Source organism: Podarcis vaucheri (genome assembly GCF_965113315.1).
Source record: "Podarcis vaucheri genome assembly, chromosome: 2".
Lineage (NCBI taxonomy): Eukaryota > Metazoa > Chordata > Lepidosauria > Squamata > Lacertidae > Podarcis > Podarcis vaucheri.
The window spans coordinates 130875536-130901282 of record NC_138760.1 but is presented as its reverse complement, the minus strand read 5'-3'; the positions used below and the strand labels follow the sequence as shown (position 1 = coordinate 130901282).

At 42.9% G+C, this 25747-nt stretch overlaps 4 protein-coding genes across 14 annotated transcripts in view; all 4 read left to right on the top strand.

The window, feature by feature from the left end:
* Nucleotides 1–25747, top strand: part of LOC309527301 (uncharacterized protein) — a 123294-nt gene that overhangs the window by 86658 nt on the left and 10889 nt on the right. The gene's annotated exons all lie outside the window — the stretch shown is intronic.
* On the top strand, nt 1826–5283 carry LOC309527568 (vomeronasal type-2 receptor 26-like; the record flags this gene model as incomplete). Its single annotated transcript, XM_082214395.1, has 2 exons — nt 1826–1903; nt 4167–5283. The coding sequence occupies 2 exons, from the start codon at nt 1826–1828 to the stop codon at nt 5178–5180; spliced, it is 1092 nt and encodes a 363-aa protein (XP_082070521.1). The 3' UTR covers nt 5181–5283.
* On the top strand, nt 6109–10130 carry LOC309527395 (vomeronasal type-2 receptor 26-like; the record flags this gene model as incomplete). Of its 4 annotated transcripts, none has more annotated exons than XM_082214234.1 (3): nt 6109–6699; nt 7695–7821; nt 9232–10130. In XM_082214234.1, the coding sequence occupies exons 1-3, from the start codon at nt 6328–6330 to the stop codon at nt 10128–10130; spliced, it is 1398 nt and encodes a 465-aa protein (XP_082070360.1). In that variant the 5' UTR covers nt 6109–6327. The 4 variants fall into 4 exon arrangements, 1 of the variants encoding a protein (XP_082070360.1); XR_014217205.1 differs by lacking the exon at nt 6109–6699 and adding an exon at nt 7166–7600 and having other exon boundaries at nt 8067–9352; XR_014217206.1 differs by lacking the exon at nt 6109–6699 and having other exon boundaries at nt 7166–7821; nt 8067–9352.
* On the top strand, nt 11738–24056 carry LOC309527276 (vomeronasal type-2 receptor 26-like). Of its 3 annotated transcripts, none has more exons than XM_082213973.1 (7): nt 11738–11808; nt 14196–14981; nt 16032–16171; nt 18176–18964; nt 19196–19426; nt 20564–20690; nt 21290–24056. In XM_082213973.1, the coding sequence occupies exons 3-7, from the start codon at nt 16130–16132 to the stop codon at nt 22180–22182; spliced, it is 2082 nt and encodes a 693-aa protein (XP_082070099.1). In that variant the 5' UTR covers nt 11738–11808; nt 14196–14981; nt 16032–16129; the 3' UTR covers nt 22183–24056. The 3 variants fall into 3 exon arrangements, with proteins under 3 accessions (XP_082070099.1, XP_082070098.1, XP_082070097.1); XM_082213972.1 differs by having other exon boundaries at nt 15932–16171; XM_082213971.1 differs by having other exon boundaries at nt 15880–16171.

The following is a 25747-nucleotide window of genomic DNA, read 5'->3' as shown; positions in this document are numbered from 1 at the left end:
GGCATTGGGTGGTTATTTACTCCACTCTGCCTGAAAGGCTTTGTGTATAAAATATATTGTGCGCCACAGAGTCCTTGGGGGCAAGATGCAGGCAGGCAAATGGCTGAGAGAAGACTGTGTGCCGCATGATCAGAGCATAGGAAGCTGCCTTCTATCTCAGAACTGTCAACTGACTGGCAGCAGCTCTCCAGCTAGAGGACATTCTCAGCCTTAGCTGGGACAGTTAGCAGAGATTCAACCTAGCACCTTCTGGGTTGCGAAACACATGCTGTACTACTGAGCTGTGGTTTTTCACCTTTCACTCTAAAGACAGAACTGTATTTGTCAAGCAACTGCAATATCTGTCTTGCAACAGTTTAGGGTTTCTTCCAATTAGTTGGAAGTGTAGCAGACAGACCCAGAATGATACCACTGCTGCTGCTGCTGCCTCTTGCAACCTACGGGATGCAGCAGAGGACAAAATGCCCACTGAATCTGAACAGGGATCAAAATTCTCCTGTGAATTTTTACAACTCAGGACATCACCTCATTGGTGGAGTAATATCTTTAAGTTTCATTACCGATGAAATTTCCTTCACCTTTTCCAGCCCACCCTTAAGTAATGTTCACTTGTAAGTAATGACTTATTGATGTATTTTTGTTTCTTACCCACTCTCCAATTCTCTTGATATATCTCGGTCAGTCTTTTCCCCCCTGGATTCCCTGATAAAGGATTTTGCTTTTAAACCTGTGAGATGAAACTGACTGAAGGTAAGACGGTCTCTCTTGGGGACCTGAGCAAGAATGGTGTTGCTGTAGGATCCTGTGATTTATTTCATTTATTAATTAAAAGAGTTATTTGCATCCTTCCACTTCTTGAAAAGTAGCATTTCAATGCCTTTTGACTTTTAATAACAGTAAAAGGTTTCAGTCAGACTTGCCCAAGTGTATTATATAAGATAGAAAAATATGTGAGGTATATTTGTTGCAGTAAGAAAAAAAAGGAAATTGATTCTCTTATTGTCTCTCACGGAGCACTGGAGCATGAAAATTGGGAAGTTGCCCACACTCAACTGGAAATAATATTCTAGAGGAGAGATTGGTTCTCTCACAGAGAAAAGTGAATAAGGCAACTCTCCTTCCACAGTAGCAACACCACCATCTATATAAACTGCAAACTTCAAATGTCCACTTTGCTTAGGCCAGTCTACTGCAGTCTGTGGAAGCAATTTGGCTCTGTGGACTTTGTCTCTGGTGCCCTACAGAACCCAACTTCACAAAGACTCTTAGCTGCTGTGAAGAGCTACGCTTCCCGTGCCTCCTTTAGAAACATGCAAACCATTATCAGAGTCCAATTTTTTGTGAGCTATGCAATACAAGGAGAGGTGCTTGGAAAAAGTGGCAACTGCTAACCATGGGAACTGATGGGTTGGCCAAAGAGGTCTCTAGAAAAGGGGCTGGTTTGTGTTCTTGTCTTCCCTCCATCCTCCTCCTTTCCAAAGATACTGTGGAAACTGATATTGGTAGACCTCTGCCCCACTTTGCCCTTCATACTAGCTTCCTTTCATATTTGTCTTGATTTACACAAAAAAGAATGTAACAATCATTTTCATTGTGACACACTTTTTACAGTTGGATGAGTGGGAGAGTCTGGCAGATTCTTTCCTTCTTGCTTGCCACTCAAGAAATCAATCAGAACCCGAGTATCTTACCCAACATCACTCTGGGCTACAGCATCTATGATACCTATTTTGATAGAAGAACAACTTCTGATGCTCTGATAGACCTCCTTGCTGGTGGGAAAATCAATATCCCAAACTACAACTGTGGAAGGTGGAAAAAGCTGATGGCTGTTTTTGAAGGGGGTGAATCTGACATCTCCATGCACATTGCAAGTTTGTCAGGCATCTACAAGATCCCACAGGTAAGAACTGGGTTTGGGTCAAACACACTTGGCAATATTTGCTGCCTCATGGAAAAGCAATTATTATTATTATTATTATTATGTTGTTGTTGTTGTTGTTGTTTAGTCGTGTCCGACTCTTCATGACCCCATGGACCAGAGCACGCAAGGCACTCCTGTCTTCCACTGCCTCCCGCAGTTTGGTCAAACTCATGCTGCTAGCTTCGAGAACACTGTCCAACCATCTTGTCCTTTGTCGTCCCCTTTTCCTTGTGCTCTCCAACTTTCCCAACATCAGGGTCTTTTCCAGGGAGTCTTCTCTTCTCATGAGGTGGCCAAAGTATTGGAGCCTCAGGTTCTGTCCTTCCAGTGAGCAATCAGGGCTGATTTCCTTAAGAATGGATAGGTTTGATCTTCTTGCAGTCTGTGGGACTCTCAAGAGTACATCTGTCAAATTCAGGTTCTCTGTCATATTGCAAAAAGTTGCTGGTAATCTGCCTTCTTTAGTATCTTTCCCCCCTAATTGTTCTGTCCATGTCAAGTGAAATTACCATTTAAATCCCCCATTTCTGATCAGGAAATTCAAGTTAATCAGTTTCCTTTTTTTTTTAAAAAAAAAGAATTCTGCCTTTTTCATTTGGGGTATAAATTCCAATTAAAAGAAGTTTTTCACCTTGTACTGCAATCTGCACTACACTCTTCCTAGATCATCTTTTAAGATTAATTTAGGCTCAATTTTTGGTTTTACAAAAATGACAACACCTCTCTGTTTTGATTTGTCTGCTGTGATGAACTCTATTCCCAAATTTTTATTAATTAGGATTCTTCTATGCCTTTTTGCAATATGGGTCTCTTGTAAGCATATTACATCTGAGTTCTCTTTTACCATTATATGTTCAATTTTATATCTTTTTGTTTTATTATTCAAACCATTTACATTCCAACTGCACATTTTTAAATCTGCTCTGTTTCCCTTTCCTGTTTTGTTTTTTCCTAAAGTCTTGTATTTTCTTTGTCTTGATTATCTAAAATATCTAATTCCTCCCTGTTCACCACCACCACCTGTTGCTCTCTCTTCCACACCTCTGGTCACTCCTCACAGTTCGGGTGGTATGCGTGTGTTGTCAAAATCTCTGCCATATCTTAACCAAAATTCTTGCACCTGCTTCTCACTTGTCAGTCTACGTCTTTGTTTCTTGTATGTAAAAGAGATTCCTTCTGGGAACTCCAGTCTGGTTTTTATGTTTATTCTGGTTAAGGCGCTTGTCAGAAATTTTTATTTCTGGTGTTTTTGCAAAAGACGTGGGGGACCATTTTGTTCATATACAGTGGTGCCTTGCAAGACGAAATTAATTCGTTCCGCAAGTTTTTTCTTCTTGCAAGTTTTTCGTCTTGCGAAGCACGGTTTCCCATAGGAATGCATTGAAAATCAATCAATGCGTTCCTATGGAGACTGTCCGGGGACAGAGGGGAAGCGCCGCTCCGTCCCCTCTTTTGAAGCAAGGGGCTGCGGGGAGAAGATCGCTTCTTCCCCGCTGTCCCCGGACCTCTTTTGAAGCAAGGGGCTGCGGGGAGAAGATCGCTTCTTCCCCGCTGTCCCCGGACCTCTTTTGAAGCAAGGGGCGGCGGGGAGAAGCGATCTCCCCGCAGCCCCTTGCTTCAAAAGAGGTCCGGGGACAGCGGGAAGCGCTTCCCGCTGTCCCCAGACCTGGGGCTGCGGGGAGAAGATCGCTTCTCCCCGTCGCCCCTTGCTTCAAAAGAGGTCTGGGGCAGCGGGGAAGCAAGCCCATAGGGAAATTCGTCTTGCGAGGCAACTCAAAAAAGAAAAAACCTTTCGTTTTGCGAGTTTTTCGTCTCGCGAGTCATTCATCTTGCGGGGCACCACTGTACACCGGGTTTCCATCAACCTGGAATTGCCTACCCTGGCAACACTTTTTGAGGGGGCGCCCTGAACCCTCTGCAAACTCCGGGCTGATCGGATGATCGGCACTGCACTGCTTTTCAAGTTGGCAGGAAACTGGAAGTCACATCATACACAACTTTGAAACATTGCTTTCCGTGAAGTGAAAAGCCATATAGAATTTTTAAAATAAATAAATGGGTATTTTCTGCATGTGAAATAAATGCTCAACTACTGAGCATTGATTGATTGCAAGAGAGGCCATCGCTGGAGGAGGAGCTACCCCTCACTGATTTACAGCAGCCAACCTGGACACTGGAGTTCTGGGTAGGGTAGGGAATTAAAAAGAAAAAGACTATATAAAAAAACTATTTTATTTCAAAGAAAAAGAAACCTTCTGAGGTTGCACTAACTAAATTTGTCATCATTTGCATAGAAGTATCCAGTCTGGGTCCTGAAAAACAAAGCATCCATTTCTTTTCATTTACTTTCCAGTTCAGTTATGGCTTTGTTCTTCATGATAAAGTCCAGTCCCCTTTTGTCTACCAAATGGCTCCCAAGGAAGAAATTCAATACCAAGGAGTGGTGCAACTCCTCCTGCATTTCAGGTGGACATGGGTCGGCCTCTTTGTTCCAGACAATGACAATGGAGAAAGGTTCCTGAGTACCTTGACACCTCTGATGATGGAAAAGGAAATCTGTGTTGCCTTCGCAAAAAGAGTAGTACATAAAACTTGGCTGTGGGCACCCCAAGAACCACCTGCCATGTGGAGACAAGTCAGTGTATTTGTTTACTCTGCAGACTCTCAATATGGACTTTTTATAATCATAGAGGTACAATCCTTACTGGAAAGGATACAAACTGAGGGGAAAATCTGGATAACCACAGGTCTTCAGAACAAAATGTTGTTACTTGATAACGCCTGCTTTCAATATGCCCATGGCTCTTTGTCCTTTGTAATGAAGACCAAAAAAAGGATGAAAAAGGACTACTATTGGCCAACGTCTTCAGCCAGTCTAAGCTATTCGAGAAATGCATTTGATTGTTCATATCCAAAACATGCCTTATCTGTGAGGAGTTTGACAAAGTGCAGGGAGAAGGAGAATCTGGAGATGTTGCCCCAAGAAGAGAATGAAAGAATCCTGTCCCAAGACAGCTACGTGAATTACTTTGGTATCCAAACTGTGGCACAGGCCTTGAATGCTGCATATTCTTCCAGGCCAAAGAGGATGTCGATTGTGGGTGGAGGAGGCAGCTTGGACCTTCCAAGGCTAGAGCCATGGCAGGTATGTCCTTTTCCTTTTGCAACCTGCAATTTGTTGTCCCAGCTCTGGAATCACCATGATAGGATCATGGGGAAACTGTCTTGCACTGAGTCAGACCATTGGCCTCTCTAGCTTAGCACTGTCTACATTGACTGACTAGCAGTGGTTCTCTACTGTTTCTGGAAGGGTATCTTTCCCCACTCTCCCCACCCTGGAGATGCAATTGGGGATTGAAGCTGGGACCTTTGGTGTGCAAAAAAAGATGCTCTGAGAATTCGGCTACCCTTCTTCACTCATCAATTTGCATTCAGAGTTAAGCACTGCAGTGATGCATTTTATTCATTTATTCATACAAATTTATAAACCACCCTTCATCACATCAACATGATCCCAGGGTGTTTTTCATGCAAATGCAATGAACAGAAAATACAATACAATGTTAAAATAATACAATAACGTTTTTTTCACCTGCTGGCAGAAATGAGTGTTTTTCCGATCCAGGTTCCTAGGGGACAGGAATCCTCCTAGAGTTGAAGGTGGGACACAACAGAAATGGCCCATCATTGTACAGGAGGCCAGGTTCACAGATTCAGTGCTATATTCCTGCAGACTTGCAGACAGCAACCTACAGACAGACTTCAAAGTCAGCTCAACATAGAGCGAGCTGTAGAGCTAGTTGGAACGAAACTCTAATTCAGAAATTATCTACTTATTATCAGCCTCATACACTGTATAGCGTTGCAATTCAGAAAGGTTCCCAAATCAGGGCAGTTTTGAAATGTCACAATATGCAGAATCTAGATCTAATATGGATATTGGAGCTGACTTTTTACAGAATTTAATGAGCAGGCTAGGACTAGAGGAAAATACTTCAGTGAAGAAGAAGAAGAGTTTGGATTTGATATGCTGCTTTATCACTACCTGAAGGAGTCTCAAAGTGGCTAACATTCTCCTTTCCCTTCCTCCCCCACAACAAACACTCTGTGAGATGAGTAGGGCTGAGAGACTTCAAAGAAGTGTGACTAGCCCAAGGTCACCCAGCAGCTGCATGTGGAGGAGCGGAGACACGAACCCGGTTCCCCAGATTACGAGTCTACCGCTCTTAACCACTGCGCCACACTCATACAAGCACTACCATTTTAGACTATCATTAATCAATTGCAAACTTTTAATAAAGCCATCTTTGTCATTCTTTACATATTTTCTAAACACTATAACCAACCTTTCCTAATATATGTAATTATGATAACTTTGGTCATCCTCAAAATTCTGAAGCAGAATGAGGGGACCTAACAATCTAGAATGGTCACTACAAGTCCAGATGCGAGAGACAGTGGTTCTTGTTCAGAGAAGTTTAGAAAGCAGAGTAAGAAGGGCTGAACATGTTCTCTCGGTGCTGGAGACTCCTCTGTCATTACAGCTTCATCCATTCTTGAAAGAAGTCCAGTTCTATTCTAACACTTCAGCTGATGGACAGTACTTGGATGAGAATGGGGCACTGACCATTGACTTTGATATTGTGAATCTGGTGCTGTTTCCTAATAACTCTCTTGCTAGAGTGAAAATTGGAAGAATAGAGAGACAAGGGTCCTCAAATCTGAAGTTCACCATTAACCCAGAAGCAATTGTCTGGCCCAAGCTATTTAAGAAGGTAGGAGAAATGTTATGTTATTAACTATGACATCTGCTATGCTCTAACACCATTTTGAATAGTACATAGAAGCATAGAATCTTAGAATTGTAGAGTTGGAAGGGACCCTAATGATCATCTAGTCCAGCCCCCTGCAATGCAGGAATTTGAGGTTATATTATGAAGCATCATGTATATGTTGGTTGAAAGAATGGATGAAATTAGAAAATACAGATTTGTTAGATTTGGAAGGATATGATAATAGATTCGGTTGGCATGCGTATTTATAGTACGAAAAGAAACAAGTGCATAAAGGTTTTGAAAATCATATTATTAGAGGATCTCTGATTGAGGTATGGGGTATGTATAAAAACCTACTGGAACCAAAAATCCCACATTGGCTATCACCATTAGAGGTGATAAGTGTTAAAAAGACACTATGCTCTAACATCATTTTGAATAGTACATAGAATACAATACAATATTGAACCATTGCCCCTTCCGACTGTTTTGCTTCCTGTCTAGCAGCCCTCCCATTCACCAACTTCAGACTTATTGAATCAGCTCCAGCCTCTTTCTGTATTGAAAGACTGTCTCTGTGTCTGTTCGTGCCTGTTGAAGCCTCCTGAGAGCTTTGACTGTGTTTCAGCCTGCTCTCAGTTGCTCCCTTGGCAACAGGCATTCCAAGGGGCGGGGGAGTTGGAGCTGGCCATTGTTCAGCCTGTGTCAATTCTAAACCTCTCTGTTCTGCATCTGGCTGTAAAGTTCCACTAGGAGCTGGCTCATTCCTGACAGATATTGGGCTAGTTGAAGCCTCCCATGACTACTATATCCTTTTTGAATGTTTGGTCATCTGCTCTTGAAAGGCATCACCTAATTCTCCAGTCTAGCTTGGAAGTCTAAATCAGACTCCCACAGTAAGGTCATGGTTATTTCCCTGTCCTATGATCTGTATCCAAAGGCAGAAATATTACTAATATTTTCTCCTTAGTGCTCAATCTTCTCTTTATACCTAGGCTGTGCCTCGCTCAAGATGCACAGAGAGCTGTCTCCCGGGATATGCCAAGAAGATTCAGGAAGGAAAACCAGTGTGCTGCTATGATTGTGCTCCTTGCTCAGAAGGGACAATCTCCACTGTGGAAGGTAGGAGAGGATCTCAGAGGAAAGGGCCTTTGATGGGAGGATGGGGCAAATGTTTGTACCAACCCAAACATGATGCTACCAATGACACCCCATAAATGAAATGACATTCCCAGAGAGGTTTCACCTGTTGCCAGCCTGCAATGTTTCCCCAGAAGCAGGAAAATTTATTTGCCCACCAGCTCACACATGTAGAATCATTCTGGTTTTTTGTTTTTGTTTTTTGTAAATCACCTCCAATGTTACAGGGAGTCATGTCAGTGAATCTGGTCCTGGGAGCTATTTTGATGGATGAGGGACAAGTGCACAAGACAGTCAGTATTGGGTTCACCAAATGTGTGACCTCAGGAGGCTTATTGGTCTGCCATGGAGTCAGTCGGCACTACTGCCAGTGAGAGGACCTGCCTATTTCTCAGAAGTCTCCAGCAGTTCAGGAATGGTGGTGGTGATGAAAAATTATACTACCTCAAGTTCCTTGGAGGAATAAGATCCAAATGTAATATGTGATTTTTTATAATAAAATATATAATATAATAAAATGAAGTTGGGCTTCACACATATGCTTCTCAATACTGGAACATGACAAGAAGCTGCATTTATACTGAGTCAACCCATTGATCCCTTTAACCGGTCTTCATGCTAGATCTTCATTTCCCAGGCCAAAAGTAGCAGCTGGGTGCTGCTGCCAATTTGTCAATCACCTGATGCAATAGCGATGTCAGCTGAATTCATGCTTTAAAGCCCTGAGTGTCAGCAATTCAAAGCACAGTGAGAGGCTTTCTGAAAATTCTTTGCAAGCAGCTTCAAACTGCTCCATAATCCTCTGGTGTTTAGGGGTCCAAAAAGTAGCACATTGGCATTTGAAAGAGACTTTCCAACAAGCCTCACACTGTTTCTTGAACATGTGATTTTTCAAGGTTTCAATAACTACCTTGAGAAGGAGAAGTCGTTTCCAATGGATGGAAACCACTTCCGCCGACTTAACCAATACATGCTCACAATACATCACCTGATGGGTGGATTGCAATGCACCTTGCTTAAGCTTCTAATTGATCCCTTGAAACCTCACCCATCTGACATCTTACAAAAATAGTATCACCCAATGAGGAGACATGCTGGGCCACGTTTGACCTAGTGGTCTGATGTTCTGATTCCCTGGTCTGAAACATCTCACACAGAAAGTTTTTCTAGCTATGCTGCACAAGATGATTTTGTGGGAATGAGTCACTGGATTAAGATTTTTCTAGCAGTGAACATTTGCCTCTCTTCTTCCCAACAAAACAGTGTTCTTTCGTGATCTCTCCCTTCTGCCTACTTTTACTCCACAACTGAAACAACATTCAAACCATTGTAGGTGTGTGACTGATATTAGGAATGATGTTAGGATACTGAAGTGTGTTTTTCTCTACGCAGATGCTAAGGAATGCAAACATTGTCCAGAAGATCAGCATCCAAACAAGGACCAAGATCAATGTGTCCCAAAAGTAATCACCTTCCTCTACTATGAAGAATCTTTAGGCAGCCTCCTGGCTTCCTTTGCCCTCTTCTTATCCTTAACCACAGGCTTTGGGTTAGGAATCTTCATTAAATACAAAGAAACTCCAATAGTCAAAGCCAATAACAGGGATATCTCCTACATCCTCCTTATCTCTCTCCTGCTCTCCTTTCTGTCCTCCTTCCTCTTCATTGGCCAGCCAAGAAAAACAACCTGCCTTCTCCGACAAACAGCCTTTAGCACAATCTACTCAGTTGCTGTCTCTTCTGTTCTGGCAAAAACTATCACTGTGGTGCTGGCCTTCTTGGCCACTAAACCAGGGAACAGGGTGAGGAGATGGCTGGGGAAGAGTCTGGCCAACTCCATTGTCATTTCCTGTTCCAGTGTACAAGTTCTCATCTGCACCCTATGGCTGGGACTGTTTCCCCCATTCCCTGACTCTGATATGCACTCCCAGCCTGGAGAGATCATCCTGCAATGTAATGAAGGGTCTGTGGCCATGTTTTATGTTGCCCTCAGCTACATGGGCTTCCTGGCTGCCATCTGCTTCACAGTGGCTTTCCTAGCCAGGAAGCTGCCTGGAAACTTCAATGAAGCCAAGCTGATCACCTTCAGCATGCTGGTCTTCTGCAGTGTTTGGGTGTCCTTTGTGCCCACCTACCTGAGCACCAAGGGGAAGTACATGGTAGCCGTACAGGTCTTCTCTATCTTGGCCTCCAGTGCTGGGCTTCTGGGCTGCATCTTCATTCCAAAATGCTACATAATTATACTGAGGCCAGATCTGAACATGAAGGAGCACCTGACAAGAAAAAACTAAGCATGGCATTTTATTCTTAGCTCTAGGGATGTCATGGAATCATAGAAATGTAGACATATTATTATCCAGAAAGTTCCAGTGAGTGCCAAAAATATTGGGTGTCTGACTGGCCCCTGGCCTCTTGAGTGAGATGGGCGCACAACCCCAGAGTCTGTCAAGACTGGCCCGTACGGGCAGGGGTACCTTTACCTTTATATATATTCAAACACTTTCCAGATAAGGCTGGAGAAGGTGATTCTTAGCCTGAGATCTGAGATCTTGGGGAACCCCTACTTGTCACTGTAGATGAAGGTGGTGCAATGAAGGTGTACTCTCACTCAGCAGAAGGGACAGTTATGAGCTTATAAATGCTCAGCAGTAATTATTTCTTTGTTTCCTTCCTACCAGCTCACAAAACATTAGGCCAGTTTACATTTTTAAGAGTTGAGTAACATCCGGAGGGAGTCAGGTTGAGGAAGCTAACAGCATACGGCTTTGAGTAATGATTTGTAGATCCTGGAAGTGTTTGTATGACCTGAACTGTGTTCACTTGACAAAATAAGTTTGTTTGTAGCTTATGCTGTTTCTAGGTTGCATATCATTTTGTCATGAATGTGTAGTATGAATGTTAGGCCCAAAAGAAAATGGAGAATTCGTAATGCATGATATGCTGACAAGCGAAGCGAGAAACCAGTTTTATCAAAGAGGAATGTATGACTGTGGTGTTGTTTACTGAAAGCAAAAAGCCCAGGACAAAACAGGGCGGAACTGGCAATGGGCCACAGACATGAGATAAAGGTCCGGAACATACTGTCTGTCGTACATACTGTACGACTGTGGAGGGTTTTTTTTTATGATGGTCCAGGAGGAGAGCAGGAGGAGAGAGGTGGAGATAGCTCTTCTGCAGACAACCCATGGATGGCAATGAGAAAGAAGACTATATAAAGGACCCTTTTGCATGCCCTCAGTGCTGCTGGGATTAGCGCTACAACTCGACACACACAGCTCTTGCGTGAGGCTTGATCAACCCACATGGAGGGCCCTTGTGAGTATGGATAAATGAATGTGTGTGTGAATGTTTGATCCTCTTGGTACCAATGTATTAATGTATACTTGACTATATGAAATAAATGTTACATGAAAGGTGTGCAAACCCAGAACTGGTCTCCAACATGTCTTATTGAAAGTCCTATAGCATACGGGATATAACTTGTTTCTCTGGATTGCAAAAGAACAAAGTTACCGCAGTATGGTGACAATCTCAGTGATCAGAGTAATTCACAATCAATAAGCAGGTTAATGCAGATTGGGCACTTCGTTGATCTTACAAAAGGATGATTACGGTTAGGATTATTTATTGCTGGTTATTTTGGGACCACACAGCCTCTACATTTTCAGCTGTCAATGATTTGAACCCCTACTATATCTTAACGCAGATGTTTACTTGTTTTAAAAATCCTGTGTTTTTTTCTTTCTATTAATCTATATCTGTCCCTTGGTAGTATCCCACCAAAACATCTACAGTAATATATTCCGGAATCTATGCTAACCAATGAGAATGTTGAACATCACAAAGGGTGCTTGGCAAAGGCAATATGAAAGTATATAAACAGGTCTTTTTAGACCAAGAGGTTTTATCCTTGTCGGAAGCAGTTGTTTCGAGGGAGAAGCCCCGTTCTCTGGATACATCTGTGCTGATGTATATATTGATTTCTATTGCTCTTATCTTTTGATTTATTTAAGTATTAGGGACTCTGATTCTTTTTCAAAAAAATCTCTTCGTTAACCTATTTTTGTGTGTCTTCTGGTATAGTCTAACTAGCTGGCAAACCTTTCACCAGACTGAGTCCTGATAACAGGAAGGTACAATTTGCAATCAAGCTGATTAATCTCACACTTTTAGAAAGGTGACCTTAAATTGAAATCCTTCAGAACAATAAAAAGGCCTACCCTCATCCTACTCCTCTCCTAAATTATGCTGCTGAGATACCGTAAATAAAACTTTAGCAGGGAACCATATTGAGGTTATTAATATTGTGCATATGGAAGCAGTTGGATGAATAAAAATTAACTATTTTTGAAACTCTTGAGAGTCCCATGGACTGCAAGAAGATCAAACCTATCCATTCTTAAGGAAATCAGCCCTGAGTGCTCACTGGAAGGACAGATCCTGGAGCTGAGGCTCCAAGACTTTGGCCACCTCATGAGAAGAGAAGACTCCCTGGAAAAGACCCTGATGTTGGGAAAGACGGAGGGCAAAAGGAGAAGGGGACGACAGAGGACGAGATGGTTGGACAGTGTTCTCGATGCTACCAGCATGAGTTTGACCAAACTGCGGGAGGCAGTGGAAGACAGGAGTGCCTGGCGTGCTCTGGTCCATGGGGTCACGAAGAGCCGGACACAATTAAACGATTAAACAACAACAACATACAGAGTAAGGCAATTCCACAAGTCAACTGCTGACAAGCTCTTAGGATTTTTTGTAACACCTTGCATTTGGTCCAGTAACAAACCAGCAACCACTAAAAGGTTGGATCTACACTGATCTAAAAAAAAAGCTAAGAAAAACAAGTTATGCAGCTTTCAGATCAATTTTCCTTGTGTTGCATAACCTCCAGGTTACAGACTCTTTGAGTTATGGCTGCGGCAAACCCGGAAGTGTATACTTCTGGGTTTCACCGCTCGCGCATGCACAGAAGTGCTCTGCGCGCACGGCACCCCAAAATGAATTAAATCCGTAACCAGAGGTACCACTGTAATCCAATCTTGTACTCATGGCTGTGCCCTGCCTGATGTGACCATTTGAGACAGCCCAACGGTTGCCATGGAGGCCATGAAGTCCCAGTTTGGCTCTATGGCAACATCTACGTGATTATGGCCAGAGATCATCTTGGCCAGGAGAGTCCCTGGCCAATAAGGGGATCAATAAACCAGCAGCATCCCCTGTCTATCTGTCCTGCCCAGATAGAGGTTTTGAAGTTTTGTGGTAAAGGGAATAATAATTCTATGGACACTAGTGGCATCACACTGTCCTTTAACCCCATGGTCAAGCCTATACTGAGTATCCAGATGAGGTCAGTTGTGTTAGGTCAGGCTCATTCAGTTTACACAGCCAGTTTTCAGCAATGCAGCCCAGATCAGCAGCCACTGTATCCATGATTAAGTTGTGGGTTAATATGGTCTTTCTATGACCTGGCATTCAAGAACAGCACAGCTACATCTGTAGGGGTCACCTAACAACTCTCAGAACCTTAAACAAACAAACAAACTATTGTTTTCAGGATTCTTTGGAGAAAGTAATGAGTGTTGGCCAAAGAATGCTTTCAATGTGTCCTGTGCCAAAGTGAAGCATTGGGACAGACACAATGTTGAGCTCCTTTGCACTAGGGGTGCAGGTATTTCATTTTGTGTGGCTTGATTTTTAGTTTTGAATGTTCACTCACCCCCATGTTCAACTATCTTTTTTCATCAGAAGGTTGCAAAATAAAACAAAGGGTTTTATTAGCATCATAGAATTGTGGGGTTGGAAGGGACCCCAAGAGTCATCTAGTCCAACCCCCCACAATGCAGGAAACTCAGCTATAGCATACAGGTCAGGTGGCCATCCAACCTCTGCTTAAAAACCTCCAGGAAGGAGAGTCCACAACTTCCAGAGGGAGACCGCTCCACTTTTGGACTGGATAATTTTTATTTCAAAAATTGTTGTTGTTTAGTCGTTTCCAACTGTTCGTGACCCCATGGACCAGAGCACGCCAGGCACTCCTGTCTTCCACTGCCTCCAACAGTCGTAGCTTCATGTTGGTAGTTTGCAGAATCAGGGTTCAGATACGTAGAAGTTAGCATGTGCTTTTATCTATCTTTAGCTTCATTGTTTATTTTACAATATTTTGAATATTTAAAATAGCTGTTTTCAACATTGTCTTTTATTAATTTGTTTATTATTTTTGTTACTTTTTATGAACCACTGGGAGGGTCTATTTACGCTAAAGTGTTATATAAATTTGCCCTGATCTAGCATCAATAAAGATCGGCCAATCCTTAAACCATGTATTGAGTAAACTTTCTTCTTCTTCTTCTTCTTTGCAGTTGCTCCCATAGAGGTTTCAGAAGAGATATTTACCGCCTTACATTTATCAGAACCACAGTGATTTATTCTTATTCTCTGCAGAGTCCAAGAGATAGTTCCACACCCCTTCACATATTGCCTTGGGGAACAATAATGTCAACTTCACAATTAAGGGCTGCAGGAGGTTGTTTATTCAACTATGCTTGAAAAGTCTGGTGTATAAAATACCTTGGGGCCAAGATATAGAGCATTTGAAGGAGAAAGTATAAAACCCAATCAAAACATAGGAAGCTGCCTTCTAGCTCAGTACCATCTACTGACTGGCAGCATCTCTCCAGGTAGAGGACATCCTCAGCTCTACCTGTTATCAGGTAGCAGAGACTGAACCTGACACCTTCTGGGTGGGAAAACGATGCTCCATCACTGAGCTATGGCCCTTTCCTTCAATCCTAATTTGGGATGAGCTGAACACCCCTTGTTTTTGTCAAGTCGCTAAAGCCTCTGTCTTGCAGTTTTTTGGGGTTTCTTCTAATTAGCGGCTTCTATGGACAGGAACAGTCAGGAAGAGTAGCAGGCAGACCCAAAATGATGATGATGATTATACCGCTGCTTGTTTTGTTGCCTCTGGCAATCCATGGGATGCAGCAGAGGGCAAAATGTCCACTGAATCTTATCAAGGATAGAAATTTGGCTGTAAATTATTACCAGGAAGGAGACCACCTCATTAGTGGAATTATATCTTCAAGATTAATTGGAAGTCAACCTCCCTTCAGCTTTTCCAGCACCCCAGTAAGCGATTTTCAGAAGTAAGTAATGGTGTATTGCCATATTCCTTCTTCCTAAACTACTCTCCACTTCTCTTGCCATACTGATAAATCACTATATTTGTTGTTTGAAGATTAAGGGAGCATCTCACCCACAGGAATCAAATACAACTAGAACATCTGATTAGGAGTATTGCTGGCATCCGTCTGTCTGTCAACAAACACCACCTTTGTTCTTAAACCTGTGAGATGAAACTGACTGAAGCTAGGATGAATTCTTCCTGGCAGTCTAAACAATAATGCCATTGGATGGAGACCTGTTATTTGTTCCATTGGTTTATTAAAAGTTTTCTGTACATCACTTTACTTGATGAAAAGCAGTGTTTCAATGTGCTTTACACTATGATTTAAGTATTAAAAAAAATAAGTCATGCTCTCTAAAGTAAACTTATTTTCTATAAGCTAAAAAAGGTGTGTTAATGTTGCAGATTTTGTGTAGTCATCTCATTGTCTCTCATGAAACATTGTGGAAGCCTGAATGCTCAGGCCACTCACTTTGCATGAATAATGGGAAGGTTCCTACTCTCAATCTGCAATAATCTTCTAGACGTTTATCCACAGAATTACTGTCCTAGGTTTGACTCACTATCAGTTGTTCTGAGATATATAATTCCTAGAGTGATCTTTTGCTACACTGACAGCAAGTAGCCACAGAACTGGTCAGATGGCTAAGGAGGTTACAGGACATGGGCTTGCATCCTCCTCCTTTGCAAAGATACTACAGATGCTATTACTGCTACAGTAACAGCATCCCCACATTAGCCCCACATTGCCCTACTTACTGGTCTTCTTTCAAGTTTGCCTTAATTTATTTAGACAAACAACTTTGTGACTCATTTTCACTGAATGGTGGGTGACTATGTGACACACGTTTTTGTAGTTTGATGAATGGGAGGAACTGGCACGTTCTTTCCTTCTCACTTACTGTTCAGGAGATCAATCGTAACCCCAGGCTCTTACCTAACATCACCCTGGGCTACAGCATCTATGATACCTATTTTGATGGAAGAATAACTACTGATGCTTTGACAGACCTCTTTGCTGGTGGGAAAATCAATCTTCCAAACTACAGCTGCGGAAGACGGGGAAACCTTCTAGCTATTATTGAAGGGGGTGAAACCGATATCTCCATGCACATTGCAAGCATATCGGGCATCTACAAGATACCACAGGTAAGAACTAGATTCAAGTCAAACATACCCAGCAACATTTTCCATTTCATAAGAAAAGCAAGGTATGCTTAGCTTAGTGCAATTTATTTTATTGCTCTCTGCCCCCCAACCAGTTGCAGCCTCTGTGGCACGTTACTACATAAATTTTGCCCTACCAGAAATTGGCGCTTTCAAGTGCTGTTATTGAGCTTGGCACGGGAAAGGTTTCCTCCGCTGTTCCATGAGGCTGCTACCTCTTCTTACAGCTCCAGGAACTGTTAAATAAAATTGTTTAGTGTACATTGAAATGGGAACTAAATTTGTAGTGTGACTATTGTATACCGTGTGGCATGGTTGGAAATTTCCACTGCAGCTGATGAAGAGCTTGCTAGGTTAATCATTAATGGGGTTATATCATGAAACTGTAACGGGGACGCGGGTGGCGCTGTGGGCTAAAGCCTCAGCGCCTAGGGCTTGCCGATCGAAAGGTCGGCGGTTCGAATCCCCGCGGCGGGGTGCGCTCCCGCTGTTCGGTCCCAGCGCCTGCCCACCTAGCAGTTCGAAAGCACCCCCGGGGGCAAGTAGATAAATAGGTACCGCTTACCAGCGGGAAGGTAAACGGCGTTCCGTTTGCGGCTCTGGCTCGCCAGAGCAGCGTTGTCACGCTGGCCACGTGACCCGGAAGTGTCTTCGGACAGCGCTGGCCCCCGGCCAATAGATGTGAGATGGGCGCACAAACCCCAGAGTCTGTCAAGACTGGCCCGTTCGGGCAGGGGTACCTTTACCTTTACCTTTATCATGAAACTGTATGTTTATGTCTACTGGTTCAGTCACATGAAAAAGGTAGTATTAGAGGTCCATGCCTATGTTAATCTGGGAGATATCCATCTTTGGGTGTGTGCCCTTTGTTTGAAACTACTGAAGAGAATGGATGTGTGAATCTGTCTCCAGCAAACAACCTCTGGCTAATGGGGACTGAAATGGCATGGCACCAGCAATGAGCCGCATGGCGCCACAACTGCCACCCAGCAACTAGGTGAATGGAATTTCTCCAAACAGAGGGATGTTGAATGTGGAGTACCTCAAGAATTGGTATCAGGACTGATCTGAATTTAGGAGTGAACAGTGAGATGGCCACGTTTTCTGATCATACTAAATTGTTCTAGATTGTTAAACCAAAAGCAGATTGTGAAGAGCTCCAAATAACTTCTCCAAATAAAAAGGCACATGCAATTCAATATAAACAAGTGTGAATTTATGCACGCTGAGGGGAAAATCAGCCTTAATTTCACATGTTTGCTCCTGGGTTCTGAACTGGCATTGACTGAACAGAAATGAGACCACAGGGTCTTAGTAGATAGGTCAGTGAAGATGTTGACTCAATGCACAGCAGTCATGTAAAAGCAAATTCCATGCTAAGTACACCATCAGGAAAGGAATTTAAAATAAACCTGTCAATCTCATAATATAGTTATACAGACCTATGGGGCCACTGCCTTTGGAAGACTGTGTACATTGGTTTTTGACACACCTCAAACAGTGTATTATAGAACTGGAAAAAGTTCAGAAAAAGATGTTGGAGATGCAGTGGTCATATTCAAAAGGGACCATTGGGAAACAGTCCTAATGCTGCAGTCCATGCTGATAACACACAACTCTGATTTTTCATAGGATTTCAATATGGAGGAGCTGTGCATGATGTAGAAACCCCTCTGGGTGTCGTGGTAGACTGACCTCCCAGTCCTACTGAAGGCTTTTTTGTATTGCAGGATGCATTTTAATTTTGTTTGATTTTAGACTTTTGCATTCATAATTTTGTTCTATTGTGTTTTTCTAAACTGCTTAGAGACAATTGCCATTAGTTGATAAATAAATTGCATATATATGAAATTTCAAAAAAAACATTGAGGCTTATGCTAATTAAATATTTCATCATATTTAATTTGATTTAATTTAATTTAATTCACACAGAGGTATCCAATCTTTGTCCTGAGAAACAAAACACCAGTTTCTTTTCTTTAACAGCTCAGTTATGGCTTTGTTCTTCATGATAAAGTCCAGTCCCCTTTCATCTACCAGATGGTCTCAAAGGAAGAAACTCAGTACCTGGGAATTATCCAACTCCTCCTGCATTTCAGGTGGACGTGGGTTGGTCTCTTTGCTCCAGACAATGACAATGGAGAAAGGTTCCTGAGTATCTTGACATCCCTGATGATCAGCAACGAAATCTGTGTTGCCTTCACAAAAAGAGTACTACTACAAACCTGGCTGTGGTTACCCAATGAAGCACCTGCGATGTGGAGACAAGTCAATGTCTTTGTTTACTGTACAGACTCTCAATATGGACTTTTCACAATCATGGAGGTACAAACCTTGCTTGAAAGGATAGAAACTGGGGGGAAAGTCTGGATAATCACTGCTCTTGAGAACACAGTCTTGTTCTATGAGACGGAATCCTTCCGGTATGCCCATGGTTCTTTGTCCTTTGTAATGAAGACCAAAACAAGGACAAAAAAGGACGACTCCAAACCAATATTTCCTTCTTTTTTGGCTCTTTGGCAAGAAGAATTTGAATGTTCATATTCCAAACATGCCTTGTCTGTGAGAGGTTGGACAAGATGCAAGGAGACGGAAAATGTGATGATCCAGCAGGAATTCATTGAACAGGTTCGTTCCCAAGATAGCTATGTTCATTACTTCAGTATCCTAGCCATTGCTCAGGCCTTGAATGCAGCATATTCATCCAGATCAAAGCGGATGTTACTGATGGGAGGAGGAGACCTGTTGGAATTTCAAAAGATTCAGCCATGGCAGGTATGTCCTTTTCCTTTTGCAAACTACTGTTCATTGTCCCAGCTCTGGAATCACCATATTAGGAACATAGGAAGCTGCCTTAAAATGAGTCAGACCATTGGTCTCACAAGTAGTATTGTCTATATTGGTCTAACAAGTAGCATTGTCTATATTGACTGACTGACAGGGAAAGTGAATTATCCCAAATGCTTTCATGTTCTCTTAGTGCTGGAGTTTCCTCTGTCGTTGTAGCTTCATCCATTCTTGAAAGAAGTGCATCTCTATTCTAATACTTCAGCTGATGGACAGTACTTGGATGAGAATGGGGCATTGGCCATTGACTTTGATATTGTGAATTGGGTGCTGTTTCCTAATACCTCTCATGTTAGAGTGAAGATTGGGGAAGTAGAGAAACAGGCATCCTCAGAGGTAAAGTTGACCATCAACCAAGAAGCAATTGTCTGGCCCCTGGTCTTTAACAAGGTATGGAGAAATGATATGTCATTTTATTACTTGTGACATCTGCTAGGCTCTAATAGCTTGTTGAATTGCACATATGAGACTTTGACTGTGATTTTAATGATACAGTGGTACATCGGTTTACGAACTTAATCCATTCTGACAGTCCGTTCTTAAACCAAAACTGTTCTTAAACCAAGGCACGCTTTCCCTAATGAGGCCTTCCGCCGCTGGTGCTCTTTCACTGTTCAAATTCATCCTTAGACTGAGGTAAAGCTATGAAACCGGTTTTGTGGAGTTCATACAGCAAATAGTTCATAAACAGGACTGTCCTTAAACCGAGGTACCACTGTACTTCCCTCGAGCGAAGTCACTGAGATGAATGGAACAGCCTCTTGAGTATGTATAAGATTTCACAGTGAATAGGAGACTTTCCTAAGCACAGTAAAATAGCTTTCCCAAATGTAAGGTCTTCCCAATCTGTTCAGAATATCCAGAGGACAGCATGTATTTCCTGTAGGGACTGTCAGGAGTTCAGCCTACACTCGAGTAGGATCCTGGTAGAGACACATGCCCAACTGGCATGTTCTCTCCCTCCTGGCCGATTGTTCGGGAGCTTCAAAAGCTTTCTTCTGCCCGAACATCACAGTGACCAATGCAACCAACACTGGCACACTTAGGGATCTGCAGAGTTTGTGCATTTCGCGTGACAGACCTCAGCAACTCAGCATTTTGGCTAATCTACTTTATTTACATATAAACACACACGGAGCACTGCAACATGGCTCCCTCTAGCATCAGACAGCAAAGACAAAAAGAACAAAGGACAATAGTCCCATTTCACGGAACACAGTAACACAAACATCCTGTCACTTCCCACTCTGTGGTGTCAAAACATATACCGTCATGTGATAGACAACAATCCTATGACTGAAATCAAGTAGCAGGAATTCTAACAGGGACACCCTGCACCCACCCACAAATATTAATCAGAGCTGGCAATTATTAATCACCTGCCAAAATAGGGCCTGGGGTCACTTATGGCCATTGGAAGCAAATATATGTTTTCCACAATCCCGCCAAAACACTATGATCTGCTTCCAAAAGCACAAATGCTCCTAATCGTTTCTCATTGATTCTCCTTCCTCAATTTTTGCCTAGACCATGCCTCGTTCAAGATGCTCACAGAGCTGTCACCCTGGATATGTCAAGAAGATTCAGGAAGTGAAGCCCCCCTGCTGCTATGATTGCATTCCCTGCTCAGAAGGGACCATCTCCACTCAGGAAGGTAGGCCAAGACCTCAGAAAAAACCGTCTTACCTGGGAGGATGGGGCAAAGGTTTGAGCCAGCCTAAGCATGATGTTTGTAATGGCATCCCATGAGTGAAATGCCTCTCGGGTTTTTGGAGGGTCAAAGAACAGCACTAGGAGGGATAAGCAGTTTTAACCGGGGGAAAGCATGTCCACCTCCTTGACCAATGCACACATGCATCAGCTGATGGTCAGTGAAAGTCTACATTCCTTAAGCTCACAATTATGCCTTTGAGGCCTTACCCATCACACAACTCAAAAAGTGGCATCACCAAATAGGGTGACCTGCTGAGCTAAGTTTAATCCAGTGGCCAGAGGTTCCCAGCACCAGTTTACACTCAATAGAAGCGCTTCTGAAATATCTCACAGGCCAAGCTTTTCTAGCCATGCTCCACATGATCTATTTTGGTGGATGAGACCATGGATCGAGATGTTTTTGCCAGTGAACTTTTGCTTCTCTCTTTCCCAACAAAACTGTGTTCTTTTTTTATCTCTCCCATATGCCTGCCTTCCCCATATGCCTAGCTTGGTTTACAACTGCTGTTAGGATACTGAAGTCTCTTTTTCTCTCTGCAGATACTGCCAAATGCACCAAATGTTCAAATGATCAGCATCCAAACAAAGACAAAAATCAATGTGTACCCAAAATAATCACCTTCCTGTCCTATGAAGAACCTTTGGGGAGCATCCTAGCTTCCTTTGCCATCCTCATATCCTTAGCCACAGTTTTTGTATTAGAAATCTTTATTAAATACAAAGCCACTCCCATAGTCAAAGCCAACAATAGGGATCTCTCCTACATCCTCCTCATCTCCCTCCTTCTCTCATTTTTGTCCTCCTTCCTCTTCATTGGGAGGCCAAGAAAAGGGACCTGCCTTTTGCGCCAAACAGCCTTCAGCACCATCTTCTCAGTTGCTGTCTCTTCCGTCTTGGCAAAAACCATCACTGTGGTTCTGGCCTTCCTGGCCACTAAGCCAGGGAGCAGGGCGAGGAGATGGCTAGGGAAGAGTTTGGCCAACTCCATTGTCATTTCCTGTTCCAGTGTACAAGTTCTCATCTGCACGATCTGGCTGGGGACATCTCCTCCTTTCCCTGACTCTGACAAGCACTCCCAACCTGGGGAGGTCATCCTGAAATGCAATGAAGGGTCTGTGGCCATGTTTTGTGGTTCCCTCAGCTACATGGGCTTCCTGGCTGCCATCTGCTTCACAGTGGCTTTCCTAGCCAGGAAGCTGCCTGGAAACTTCAATGAAGCCAAGCTGATCACCTTCAGCATGTTGGTCTTCTGCAGTGTTTGGGTGTCCTTTGTCCCCACCTACCTGAGCACCAAGGGGAAATTCATGGTAGCAGTGCAGGTTTTCTCCATCTTGGCCTCCAGTGCTGGGCTTCTAGGATGCATCTTCCTTCCCAAATGCTACATTATTATACTGAGGCCTGATCTGAACATGAGAAAGACCAGAAACAGCTAAATATGATGTTTGATTGTTAGCTCTAGGGATATCATGGAACTGTAGAGTTAGAAGTGCACACCAGAATATTGGCTGCAATGTGCATCTAGCCATGTATATGGCAAGGCAAAGATCCAATAGTGTGCTTACCATGGTTGCCTTAGCCTCACATGTGATGGAAAGCAGGTAAACATCTACTGCTGATTCTCTGGATAATATTCAGAAGAGTTCTGATACCTGGTTCTTCAGCAACAGCAACTGTGGAGATATGCATTGTTGCTTGAGATCATTCCTGTGACAGCCTCTTCTCTCTTGAGTTAAACTGCGCATTACTCTTAGCTGAATTGCATAAGCTGCTTTAGAAGTTGCAAACAGAATGGCTAAAATACTAAATAAACTTAGCTAAATTAGAATAAAGTCGCATTTAGACAGCTACATTTGATTTGATTAATTATATTTCTACGCCCCTCTTTGTTCGAATGAATCGCAGGGCAGCTTATAAACAGTAAATAACAATAGTTTAATAGAACATCACAAATATAGAATTATAGGGAATAGTGAACAATTCATTTGTAAAACAATTACAGCTCGTTGGTGAAACCATTACTAATAATCAGTAAATCAAGTACAATTTATAAAACACTGCTAACAAAACACCTAAAAATATTATATTATAGCATTCACAAGACACATAATGCCTATGTCAGCAACTCCATTCTGAAGGTTCCTTGGGCTGGAGGTGTGACATCACAGGTGAAAGCAAGCACTGCATGATGGCAGATAAATCTCTCCCCCCTCACAGTTCTTCCTCTGGAAACAGCTCCCTCATGAAGGCTCCTAGGGCTGGAGGGTAAGGCAAGGCAGTGGAAACACCATTGCCTGATGACCAGCACAAAGTCTCTCCTCGCTCACCATCAAGGACATAGGTATAAGGTCTTATGGGAATCTGCAAAGTTGATGCTCATTTACAAAGAGTTTGCGGAAGATAAATATTTTCAGCAAATGGATCTTGATGAGGAATAAAAGTGCGAGGCTGGGAGAAAATTTAATACATGGAAGGACGTGACTGAAACGGTTTTGGACAGGATGTGGACCTTGATTTTAGATAGAAAGGAGATGAGTAGTCTCAGGAGAAGTAAAGGTGTGAGAGTCAGACATAAAGAAAGGGGAATTTGGCTAAGGTTTTGGGCAGAATGTGGGATGTATGTGATAATGACCTCGTGTAGGTATGTCCTGGAATCTATGCTAACCGAAGGGAATCTGAACAGTTTGACATCACAAATGACATCACAAAGGCAACAGAACCTTGAGCTTTTTGCGTGAAGAGGTTCTCTCCCCTTCAGAAATAAATGAACATGGGCAGAATCTGGAAACGTCTTTACAGCTTTGCATGTGCCAGTTTATATTAATCCCTTTTTCTCTTACGTTGCACAAGAATCTACCATAGCATACTGCCATCTCCTCTAATTCTAAGGTGTCCAAATAATAAAATAAATGTTCATAAATATACAGAGTGGGCACACAAACATAGCTACATAAACCGGATTCAGTAACGGTGCAGGGGTCCCTTAAATGACCCCAAATGTTTCTCTGCAGTGGAAGGAAGTGTCTTGGGGGATAAAGGACCTTTCCAAATAGTTCACTTTCTCAAGTAAATCCTATAAATAAACTATTTGGAATGAACATCAAAAAAACGAAGATCATGGCCACTGGGCCCATCACCTCCTGGCAAATAGAAGGGGAAGAAATGGAGGCAGTGAGAGATTTTACTTTCTTGGGCTCCATGATCACTGCAGATGGTGACAGCAGTCACGAAATTAAAAGATGCCTGCTTCTTGGGAGAAAAGCAATGACAAACCAAGAGAGCATCTTAAAAAGCAGAGACATCTCCTTGCCAACAAAGGTCCGTATAGTGAAAGCCATGGTTTTCCCAGGAGTGATATATGGAAGCGAGAGCTGGACCATAAAGAAGGCTGATCGCCGAAGAATTGATGCTTTTGAATTATGGTGCTGGAGGAGACTCTTGAGAGTCCCATGGACTGCAAGAAAATCAAACGCATCCATTCTTAAGGAAATCAGCCCTGAGTGCTCACTGGAAGGACAGATTGTGAAGCTGAGGCTCCAATGCTTTGGCCACCTCATGAGAAGAGAAGACTCCCTGGAAAAGACCCTGATGTTGGGAAAGATTGAGGGCACAAGGAGAAGGGGACGACAGAGGACAAGATGGTTGGACAGTGTTCTCGAAGCTACAAACATGAGTCTGACCAAACTGCGGGAGACAGTGGAAGACAGAAGTGCCTGGCGTGCTCTGGTCCATGGAGTCACAAAGAGTCGGACACGACTAAATGACTAAACAACAACATTTGGAATGAAGAGACCTGCTCCTATGCAAAACCAGTCTGGCAGGAGCAATGGATCCAAACTACAAGAAAGAAGATTCCACCTAAACATTAGGAAGAACTTCCTGACAGTAAGAGCTGTTCGACAGTGGAATTTGCTGCCAAGGAGTGTGGTGGAGTCTCCTTCTTTGGAGGTCTTTAAGCAGAGGCTTGACAACCATATGTCATGAGTGCTCTGATGGTGTTTCCTGCTTGGCAGGGGGTTGGACTCGGTGGCCCTTGGGGTCTCTTCCAACTCTATGATTCTATGATTCTATGTTAAGCAGAGCAGACATGTCAATAGAGCATCTTCTTCTGAGACAAGCCATACTCTCACATTTCTGTTGTAGAACACCGCTTTCTGTGATACATTTATGATGCTTCCTTGGGTGGTCCTTGGCTAAGGGACCAGGCAATTTCTAAAACCTTTAGAAGTTCTTGCACATCTTTGTCCTGGGTCCTCACCTCCTATCAAAGCTGGTAGGGGAACTTCTGTTGCAACAGAATAATAAAGATCTGCCTTGCTTTCACAGGATCTTGACTCAGCTCATTTTTCTCTGACCTATCACAAACTTGAGGGGCTCTGAGTCCTTTAATGGTGAGTCGGGCTGTTAAAGATACTCCCTTCCTTTCTGGTCACACTGACCTGCAGATTTATTTTCTGTATTAGGACTCTGATTCTTAAAATAAAATATCCTTCTATTACCTATTTCTGGTGCCTTCCTGTATAGTCTTAACAGCTGGCAAACTACTCACCAGTCTAGAATTTGTAGAACAGCTAGAAGGAGCTGTTTGCAGTTAGACATCTCTGTTTGATTATCCTCACACTATCAGAGGGATGACCCTAAATTAAAATTCTTCACAATGACGACAACAAGACCTTGCCCACCCAAACCCTAAATTGGGCTACTTGGTTGAGAAAAATTGAGGGGGACTAGGAGAAGAATTTCATTCGACAATAGCTACTGGCAATTGAAGAAATGTTTCCCCTTCCAATATTGGAGAGAGGATGCACTGAGTACCAGTTGTTGGGGAACATATTTAGAGAAAGTGCTGCTGCGCTTTCATCTCCAACGTATGGGCTTCTGTTTGGGGCAGGTGGTTGCCCATTTTGAGAATGGGATACTGGACTTTATAGGCCTTAGGCCTGATCCAGCTTCAGGGCTCTTCTGATGTCCATCATACACCACTTTCTTCCTCCTTGAACC

What these genes read in the sequence shown, in the direction of transcription:
- LOC309527276 (XM_082213971.1), top strand. Translation starts at nt 14,761, where the DNA reads ATGATGATGATGATTATACCGCTGCTTGTTTTGTTGCCTCTGGCAATC. An exon ending in GGCCCCTGGTCTTTAACAAG is followed by an intron (nt 19,427 to 20,563) that starts GTATGGAGAAAT and finishes ATTTTTGCCTAG; the next exon opens with ACCATGCCTCGTTCAAGATG. An exon ending in GACCATCTCCACTCAGGAAG is followed by an intron (nt 20,691 to 21,289) that starts GTAGGCCAAGAC and finishes TTCTCTCTGCAG; the next exon opens with ATACTGCCAAATGCACCAAA.